General features: G+C 37.0%; 2 protein-coding genes across 2 annotated transcripts; both read left to right on the top strand.

Moving 5' to 3' along the window:
• Nucleotides 1–1,950: 1,950 nt before the first annotated feature.
• LOC132952720 (cuticle protein 3-like) lies at nucleotides 1,951–4,891 on the top strand. The gene is given in 3 exon segments (XM_061025119.1): nucleotides 1,951–1,998; nucleotides 2,000–2,050; nucleotides 4,078–4,891. Coding segments are annotated over 3 exon segments (753 nt in total). The 5' UTR covers nucleotides 1,951–1,965; the 3' UTR covers nucleotides 4,747–4,891.
• A 922-nt stretch (nucleotides 4,892–5,813) lies between these two features.
• LOC132952321 (uncharacterized) lies at nucleotides 5,814–11,034 on the top strand. Its single transcript, XM_061024598.1, has 3 exons — nucleotides 5,814–5,972; nucleotides 6,955–7,088; nucleotides 10,039–11,034. Exons 1-3 carry the CDS (start codon nucleotides 5,952–5,954, stop codon nucleotides 10,928–10,930), a joined length of 1,047 nt encoding a protein of 348 aa, XP_060880581.1. The 5' UTR covers nucleotides 5,814–5,951; the 3' UTR covers nucleotides 10,931–11,034.

Genomic DNA, 11,034 nt, shown 5'->3' with positions numbered 1-11,034 from the left:
GGTTTTGTTTGAATCACAAATTTTATATCAAAAAAATATATAGAAAACAAAGCTGAAAATAAAGTGTTCAATATAAATACGATAGTATCCTAGCAATGTATATGTTGCTTATTAGTTTTTAGTATTACGTATAGGTAGTTTTAATCAACATAATATACTGTCATGTTTTTTCTCTGACACGAACAAATACTTTCAGGTCGATTATCATTCATTGAACGTATATGTAAGTCCATCGCGTATGAGGTTTGCATTCGATATTATTTTAATGCATTTCTTTCGTCAAAAAAGTGAAAGTTATATAAGCATATATTACACATTTTGGATATAAATGTATTATATGGCTGTGTAAATCCTCCATGTGTAAATTCACATATTATGACGTATAAATTATTGTTACCTTAAGCTCGGGACATATTGCGCCATCCGGAGAGTCAAAAAGTTTAAAATCACAATATTATATAAGTTATAGGTACTGAAATACAATATCGAAACGATTTGTTGAAAATAAATGGTATGGGATACCTACAACACCTGCAGCTTGTAACGAAATATATAATATTGATATTGATATTTCAAAACAACTATTTTACACTGTATAATAATTTATGATTTAAATATGATAATAACTAAAAACTAGACGTTTCCTGTATGCCTCAATCGGTTTTGTAATCCAATCATTTTTAGCTACAATTTTCAACAAAATTTTCGTTGTATTTTAATTGGAGTTAATAATAATATTCATAAAATAAAACCCTAGACAACAACCTTGATTATTGTCATAAATGCAATTTAGGTTTGGAAAATTTATTATAATATATATATTATATAATATAACAAAATTATGAAATAGTTTAATTCATCAATCATCATTAATGTATACCAAAAGTGTACATACATATTTGATAGGGAAAATGGTTAATGTATAATATTATCTTCATAGTGGTTTTCTGTAAAATATTTAAGTTGAAAATAAAAACCATTTCGGTTTAAAAGTTTACGTGCTAGAATAAAATTCAATTACATTATCGTCTTAAAGTTATTCTTTTTGTAATGAAATATAATTTAATGTCCTATAATAATTGAGTTTATTCGTAGAGTATGAGTATAACTAAAAAATTATTACCTCACGTAATTATAGAATTTGTTGTAGAATTTTTTATTCATGAAAGTAAGCTAATTTAATTTCCAAAAAAAAAAAAAAAAATAGATACCAAGGTTTTTTCATTAGACAATTTAGTATTAAATGTATAACTGTCAAATTTGAGTAAACATAATATTTAAATGTATTTGTATAAGTCAAATTGATATTTTTATTTACGAACTCATTACAAACGAATGGCGCCCGGATCCAAAGACTCGAAGAAGTCGTTTTTAATATTTATCTACGCCGTGGAAACTGTTCGCGACTTATATTATAATAATTTATTGTATTATTAAATACTTTGTGGGTATAGTATAATTATGGAAAAATATAATATAAAATATATCGAGGAAGCGTTAGAGACGGTGTGCGCCCGACGCCTCTCCATCGGGCGCGCTATATTATAATAGTCATTATTTATTTTATATTCGTTTCGCAGTGGAATACCTATATCACATTATTCGAAACAGAATCTTTGTGCTCGCATACCTCCATTATAAATAGTGCAAGTAACGTATAGTGATACAAATAATTATTAATTATACAACACTCTCGCATTCCTGGTGTATAGGTGTATACATTTGTTTTTTAATTCGCTCAAGGCTGAGTACGTAAACCCGCGAGTATAGATTAATGAAATACCTCCCCTCGTGTGTGTCTACGCGCCATATACGTCATGAACAAAAAAAAAAAAAAATAGTAATAATAAACGTGTTGGTGTTCGATCGGTAGAGGTCGTATCATATTTTTTTATTGCGATGGACAATGGGTGGAGAAAACGTACGGTGGCTATTTAACCACGAATCGATTCCGTTCCATTGCCGATGAAGACGTTCAACTTGGTCGTACGCACATCAAAAATATAGAGACACGACCACAACCGTGATGAACCACTTCAGAGTATTCACCGTGAGTATATTATGATACGTTATATTAATATTTAACACCGCAGGTACCCGCGGATTATACCTACGATTGACGGAACGAATTTACGGCTTTTTAAAAATATGATTTATTGAAAATAACGAAAAAATCCATTTAATTCTGCGGGTCTCGTTTAAAATATATGTATATCGAACGAAGATTTTTTTTTTCTAGTACACCTTGTGTCAAGGCTTTTGAACTTTCCTCGTATCGAAGGTTACTTATACTACACGTGAATATTTTTAGTGGCTCTTAATATTATTATGTATTATTCATATTAAATCTCTGCGGTACCTATTTATTGTTCTCAGTCCTCAGACGTTGTTAATATATATATATATATATATATGTATATAAATACATATTTTGTTATGAATAAAATATAACGAACAAGTGATCGTTATAATATTTGATATAATACCTTTCGATATTCATAATAATATTCGACGGTTTTTTTAATTTTGCGTGGGTAGTATTTTTATTCAATTTCTGTAGATTATAAATATTTAAGCACCACAAAAGATATAAAGTACCTATAATATTTGCGTAAGTACGAGCAGTTTGTTTATTATGCACCAATATACAGTGTTATGGGGCGTACAAAAATAATATTAATGACATTCTTTCGACGACTATATTATAACTATAGATTTATTATTTCGTTTGCGATGTTTTCACATCGGTCGTTCGAGAAGTGAATACACAGATGGGACTTAACACAGACGACACTTCGATCGTCGTAGGTAGGCCTTTTATGATAAACCTAAACACCATTCGTACAGTGTCTATTAATTATATTTTTCGTCGTTTTTCGTATTACGCACACGTTTCAGTTTGGAACAAAAACAAGCGTGGTGAGCCTTGCCTTTTTTTTTTGTTCATAAACAATAATGATCTTATACTGTCTGATGATCTTACTAACAATATGTCTGTCCACTAAACACCGACGTAGTAACTCTCATATAAGTCCACAACTGCATTGAAAAAAATACTGTCACAACCAATGAAAAAACGCTTAAGCTTTTCTTGAATTTTCAAAATGTTATTTATGTTTTCGAACTTAAAAATAAAATTTCACCAGATTGTAGGATAATATTTTGTCATCGATCAAAACAGTATTATGTGAATACCGTCACAAAAACATCGTTGCGAACTATTATGATCACAGCCAATATCATAAAAATTAAATTCTATGTTGAAAAAAAAGTTGTCCTGGATTTTGACTTTAATTATATAATCACAATAATTTATAGTGCATGTCAAATCACTTTTGATGTTTAATATAGCTATGGCATTGTATGGCTAAAATAATCATAATGGCATAAATTATGGCAATAAATAAAATGTAAAAATAAAATATTAATATTGTAGGAAATAAATGAATAGAGTTATATGAGAAGAATATAAAAATTAGCCCCCCCTCCTCCCTTGAAATCAGCCACCCGGAGCTGTTGTTTACCTGAATACGGCGCTGATTATGATTACGAGCTCGCACTAACAACCCCCATAGCGAATTTCGTATTGCACACACGAAAATAGGACCTGCAGCACACGCACAACCGCGGTTACCTCGTTACCGCGCCATATTTCAAGTGGTTTTAATTTTTTGTAATAAATAGTTCTCGAGTTTCGCGTGGGTATCGCGACGGGGATCATAGTCGTTATTATACATGTCTCGACGATATACTGCACAAATAATATACGAACAAACTATTTCTAACAAGAATTTTTTTTTATGGTGAGGATTTTATTTGGTTTTAATTCTACCTTTACCTTTAAATACGGATAAACGTGAATTTACATCAAATTATGACCGTGAAAACTATTCTCGAATATTCCTAATGTGGCTAATATCGATTAGCTATATGGCCGCAGATATACCTACGTATGATAGTCGCACCCACATTATGGGGCTGTCCATTTTTTCACCGTTCTAACCACCCTGACCACGATATCACCACCCACACTGCACCCATTTCACGTGTTGATTTTCATTTTTGTATATTTCGCAGGCACTGGCGGTATTCTGCGCTTGCGGCGCCCTGGCCGCGCCGGCCGGACAACACCACACGGTGGTTCCGATCCTGAAACAAGTGAACCGACAGAACGAGGACGGTTCGTACAGCTACGGTTACGAGAACGCCGACGGAACGTACAAGATCGAGACCAAGTACCCGTCCGGCGAGGTGTACGGCAAGTACGGTTACGTGGACGAGACCGGCAAATTGCGGACGGTCGAGTACGGCGCGTCGGCTCGCGGCTTCGAGCCGGTCGGCACCGACATCACCGTGCCACCACCTGTTGTGGGCGTCGACTCCAACGACCTGCACAGGGACCAGTCTTCGCGGTCGCAGGACGACTACGACGACGGACAGTACCGCGAGGACCCGAGCGTGTACTACAAGACGTCGTCGTCGGACGGCCACCACCAGCAGCTGAGCCACCACCAGCAACAGCAACAGCACCACCAGCAGCAACTGCAGCACCACCAGCAGCAGCAGCAACAGCAACTGCGATCCCTGCAGCAGCAGGCGCCCGTCGCTGCCAGACAGCAGCAGTGGTTCTCCGCGGGCCCGCAGCAGAAGACCCGGTCCGACCCCGATCAGTTCCAGTCCCATCCGGCCGTGCACAACTTCGATCCCGCATCCGGATCGTTCTCCATCTCGTACACGGGAAAGTGACCGCTCGTGATGACGTCGAATAGATTATAGTATTATATAAAATTGTACTTATATTATTATTATTTTTTGTACGATTTTTTTTCCCTTTATTATTAGTATATTAAGTTTTTTTTATATAAATCAATAAAAAACCTCTGTTGTCTTATTTGCTCGTCGTCGTTTATTATTATTTTTACGATCGTTTTATCGTTCGCATACCAATATGGTAACCCATATCCACCTAAAACGCGGTACATCTGCAGCCGCATATCACGTAAAGATACTATTATTATTATTATTATTATTACCACGACGTCGACACCGGCACGTGCGTAATATTACGCAACAATAAAAAATGATTATAAACCCGAGCCCGTGCTACGCTGCACCGTGGCGTGTCCGGTGCGGTGTACGACGTCTTGACACAAACAAAATGTCGGTAATATGCGAGTTACCGATGAGTCGAATAATATTACATTTTTTTTGTTCGTCTCTGCGTACCTACTCTGCGGTGGCGTGTACCCGACATAACACACTCGCCCGGAATCCTACTCAGACGATCGTAATGCGCTCGCTCGCCCGACCAGGAACTGACGAGCTCCCGCTCGTTAAAGGCGTAGTCGATTTTCGAACAGTTTTGTCGTTTGCCTTGGTAAACCTTGTTCGGCTAATCGAATATACCAATATGATAAATAATATGTGAAAAAAAATTATCTCTAACCACATGAACCGAATGCCATTTCCCCAGGGCGTGTTTCGGCCTTGAAACGAAAGCGCGGACAACACCCATCCTTGACATTCGCCTCGAACGATTCAAAACTCCATATGGTATATTATAATATTATTATTATTATTATTATTATTATTATTATTATCATCATCATTATAAACAGTCGGAGACGTCAAATATGCCATGTAAATGTATTTTTTTTTAATCGACGGATTTTAAGCGGCAATCATATTATTAATATAATAGTGTTGTCAAATTATTTTTGCATTAAACGTCGTACATAGGTATAAAGTCGTTCCTGGAGGAGACGAAAACAACACGTTCGGTTGGGGGGTTGCAGCGGTGAAAGGCGAAAAATAAAAAAAAACCACCAACGTCGGTCGTCGGCCTTGGCGTCACCCTTTCGTGCCCGTGGAGGGGCTTCGCGTTTTTAAGACCTTTTAAGTGTTGATACTATATTAACTCGTCAGTTTATTGTCAGAGAACAACCAGAACCATGATGCTAGTCAGATCAGTGGTAAGTACAATATGCCAACTTATTATTTCACTGTGTACTAGTTGCACTGCAAGTACCACGTAACATATATTTATACATAACATACATAATATATAACTTCTATCTATTTATTCTATCTATCTTCTATCTATATGTATTGATTTTATTGTTGACATTGTTATATTATCTTAATTTAATAATATTAAAATATAAGTACCTTGGGTGGTACATGTAAATCATCGCAGCTACTAGTTTCGTTTATTCTTTTCGACGCAAAGAATAAACATCTAATCCCGTTAATATTATTTTTTATTTGTAGATTTGATATTTGTATATAGGTATCGTATGCAAAGTTATTTTTTTTTCATATACGCTCCGACGCGGCGCGTTGGTGCACGAAATGGTTTTGCTCATATTCTAGTTTACGCTTATATTATACCTTTTATCTCGTGTATGCACTATGGATTCGTTTCGGGGCAAAGAAAAGCTCACACCCATATCGGGTCGCGATTCAAAACGAAATCGCAAAACTCTGTCGTATTAAACAATAATTACCTATCTAATATTATCGAGAGCGCTACTGAAAACGCTATCGGAAGAGTCATCGCTGCTATGTATAGTTTGCGGTTTCTGTATCATGTTATACCTATGTTTCCGACACGCGTCGCATTTGACAAAAAGCGTCCTAAGGCCCTGGTCGTGGGTTATCCACCTCGGTAGTCATTGTTTTGAAAATCCCAGCGGTGTGTGACCTCGCCATCGTCCGATTCTCACGATCAGACAATTGTGAAGTTAATCAACAGGTGTGTGCACGCGCGCGGGAGGTCCGACCTGGCGCCTGTCACCCACCGACTGCAGCCGCAACCGCGTATTATGATAATAATAATAATAATATAATATAGATGAGCCGGCGCATCCTTTTGTGTATCGGAAATAATTAACGCGCACTTGCTTTAATATAGTTTTTTTTTTCAAACACAAATTTTTCTCGTTCGACTTGCAGATTATTGTGCTGTTGGGCTTGTGTACGTGCTACGGTCAAAATGCCGAAGACTACAACGATGGTAACGACCAATCGGCGGTAGTGTCGGCGCGAAAAAGTCAAGCTGACGTATCTATACTCAAACAGATCCACAGGTAATTGCGTGTGCTCGACATAATAATATTATTAAAATATAATATAATACGTAAATTAACGTTTGCGAGCGCGTTTAAAATTAAATACCTACAGAGAAATAGCGTACAACTAAAAATAAAAAAAAAAACGTGCGGTGATACGTAATTGTTCTTAACTATTGTGCAATACTATTATATTATATATTATCAATGTAAATAATAATATTCGGAATTAACACACGCGGTTTATTATGTAGGGAATAACACTATAATATAGGAACACGTTTCCCGCGTGTAGCTTACGTATTCATTTGGTGTGAAAGAAGACAAATTATAATTATTTAACGTTTTTCGACGATTTTTCTGTTTCAACAATCACATTTTTCTATGCATATTATATTTTACTCGTTCGCTATTACGAGGTATAAAACAATTGTATACATAATAATAATAGTTTTTATACGGTGTAAATGAGCCGAGTTTTAATTGTTAAAAACTGTGTATTTTTAGAAAACTAATTATTAACTAATTCGAATAGACCGTAAAATGTTATCTTTTTCACTAATATCGAATAATTGTCTACTTTTGTAAATATTTCAAAATTCAAATACTATATTAATGCTTGGTTTAAAATGATATAGTACTTAACTAACTATCTACTATACATAATGACGGCTATGTTTGCATTGGCAGTAAACGGAGGCGGTTTAATAGATATTCGTGTATATCATAGTAATATTTCTACAAAAATAATAAGTAGTTTGAATTATTTATAATAAAGTAAAAGGTTTAAAAATCTTTAATATACTGTCGACGGATTACATACATTAATACATATAAATATTAACCTTGTATTTAATTTAATGGTGCAGTACAACTTTTATAGCTCTACAAGGTGATAACTTATTACTACCTACCTACTATTTGCATACATCATTATTTATTTCACTTTAAACAGTCTAATAACTATTTTAAACATATATATGGGATAACATTTATATGTTATATAGGACGTTCATTATACGAAATAATTAGCTTACTTATTTATTACCACATAATAATATTAGTTTAACAACTTATAGTTTAGTTTTCTAAATGGAGCGGAAATCGTGAGTTTTCGTTTACGGCAATGATTCACGACTAGTTTGTTTTTGGATAAGTAATGATGATGACAACATCGTCGCTTGTTAAAGTGCACTTTTACAACGAAATGAGTTTTTATTTTCAAAAAATCACCATTAATACTCAAATAACGGATAAATGTTTGGATCTCAACTTTTTTTTTGTTCGTTGAGGTCAAGTTTTTAGAAATATTTTAGACGAATTAATCATCATAATTTATATAGTATCACACAACTCAAACATTATTGGCAAAATCTAAATTACTAAATATTATGTGATCCAGGTACCTATTCATATTCAGAATTTCCATATTTACCATATATCATTTTCAGTTAACAATATTATGTATTAAACAAAGTTAATCTTTCAATGCGACAAAGCATATTATAATAACAATATTAGGTTACAATATTATATCCATCGTGTCGCACGAATATAAAATACTCTGAAATATCGTGTAATATAGTAATATTATCTAGTCTAGATTGTTAATCTATTATCCTTATAACTATGATCCTCTAAATTTTAATATTTAATTAAATTGTAATATTATACGGTATTGATACGAATATCTGTATCGTGTTTAATCAGCTGATACAATACCAATAATTACAAACCTTTTTACACGAGTTCGTGAAATGGTTAATGTCTACAGTAGTTTTCTGTCTAGACGGTTTTGAAGAGTCGAATTCACAGAGCACACAACAATAAGAGCAAACGAATCAAATCCCCGAAAACCAAATATTTTTGCTCTTTATCGTTATAATAATACTGTCGTCATTCCTCGACGTTTATAACCGAGGTTAAATGCGCCATAATAATAATCTGTTTGTTCGCCGTGCTCGTTGTACCGTAAAGAAAATAATAATATTATTATTGCATAAATACATTTTTCTTCTTGAGATTTACGAACGTATTATCGTCGCAAAGCACAACGCGTCCTGCTAACAGGACGATAGAATAATGTTGTTATTTTCTAAATGAGTATGCGTACAATGTATGTATATATTTATATCTGAAATCGCTGGCGACTAATTTTTGATTTTCATCCGATTTTTCGTCAATACGATCGTTATAAGCGACGACGTCAAGTCTTATGATCTAAATAAGAGTAATGACCTATTACCGTTGAAAACCTTCTCTGTATATATTATACACACTCGATAGGTAGGTACTCGCGAAAAGACGCAACACGAAAACGAATCTCACACGTCCGCACACGAAACGTTTCGAAACGTTTCCTGTACGGAAATCACAACCCAGCTGGGAATTCCAGAACAATGCGATTTTTATGTAAAAGTTATGGGACGAGCGGCGGCGGTCGTAGACGGGTATACAAAGTTTCACCGCGCACGAAAATTTTGCTGCAAACACGCAATAACAATGATACTAGTATTATGATGATGATAATACAATAATTTTATAATTATTATGTCATGTGTTTTTCTGTCTAATCGCACGATCGCCGCGAGATTTACTCATCAGACTAAATTATTACTACCTATGTATTATAGTAGGTAGGTATGTAGGACACTAGTCACTTACGCCACCCCTCCCCCGAAGAAATAGACATTTTTACCATCGTACCTAGAGTAGTATTTGTTTTGGGTTCAAGCGTGAACAGGGGGCTGTAAGCACAGGTCTTCGATTCCCACATCGACCCTACATCATGATAATACACCCGTATATTAGGAGAAGACCGATAAGAGAAGTCCTCCCAATCGAACAGTGGCGCGGTCAAAACGCAAAAATCTCAACCCTAAGAAAAAAATTAAAATTCAGAATTTAACGCGTTTAATTCCTTAGAAATCGATCAACCACCAATAATTTTGTTTCTTATGCTTGGCAGACACAATGAAGACGGATCGTACACTTACGGGTACGAAGGATCGGACGGATCGTTCAAGATCGAAACCAAGACGGTGACGGGCGAGGTGAACGGAAAATACGGTTACGTGGACGACTCGGGCAAGTTGCGCGTCGTCGAGTACGGTGCCAACAAGTACGGGTTCCAGCCGTCGGGCGAGGGCATAACCGTACCGTCGCCCACGCTGGTGGAGTTGCGACCGGAAGAGGACGAACAGGACGAGGAACCAGCTGCACCGGTGCCGGCCAAGAGACCGTCGCCCGCGAAACCCATGAAACCCCTGTTCCGGAACAACAACAACAACAGGCCCGAATCGGACGCCGGGTTCGTGCGGTCACAACAACCATCAATGAAGCTTCAGCCGATATCGATCGCTTCCGATTTCGACGACGGCGAATGGACCGCACAGCCAGCGAGCCGACCGCAAGAGCCCGCCCCGTCTCACCGGCCGGCGCCACGTCCGAACAAGCCTGCTCCGCCGGTGTCCGGTTCGTTCAGGGCCGTTCCGGTAGAGGAGCCATCGGGCTCGGGTCCGTCCGCGTCGTTCGAGTCCGTCCAGGACTTTGGCGGTAGGCGGCCGACCGGAAACGGACGTGCGGCTCACGCCTCCTCCTCCTCCTCCGTCGATCACTCGTACCAGACGTTCGAGGAACACCAAGAACCGATGACGGAACCGCCGACGTTTTACCAGCCGGTCGCCAAACCCGCGCCCAAGCGCACCAGGCCCGCAGCCGCTCAGCTGTCCAACAACTACCGCACGGCGCCCAGACAGATGCGCACCAGCGGCGTTCTCGACCAGCTGGCCGAACAGTACGCGCTGCCCGAGTCCCGGTCGCCCGTGGCCCACGACTTTTCGTTCGGATCGGACTCTTGAGTGTCACGGATATCCGTTTAGTTAGGCTTGTGTAAATATTCTTGTATAATATTTAATAAGACTTTTTTTTTTTAATTGAAAATAAACGACGTTTTTAAGTAGAA

Source organism: Metopolophium dirhodum, chromosome 9, assembly GCF_019925205.1.
Source record: "Metopolophium dirhodum isolate CAU chromosome 9, ASM1992520v1, whole genome shotgun sequence".
NCBI classification, from domain to species: Eukaryota; Metazoa; Arthropoda; class Insecta; order Hemiptera; family Aphididae; genus Metopolophium; species Metopolophium dirhodum.
The sequence above is the reverse complement of the archived record's forward strand: the minus strand, read 5'-3'. Positions and strand labels throughout refer to the sequence as shown.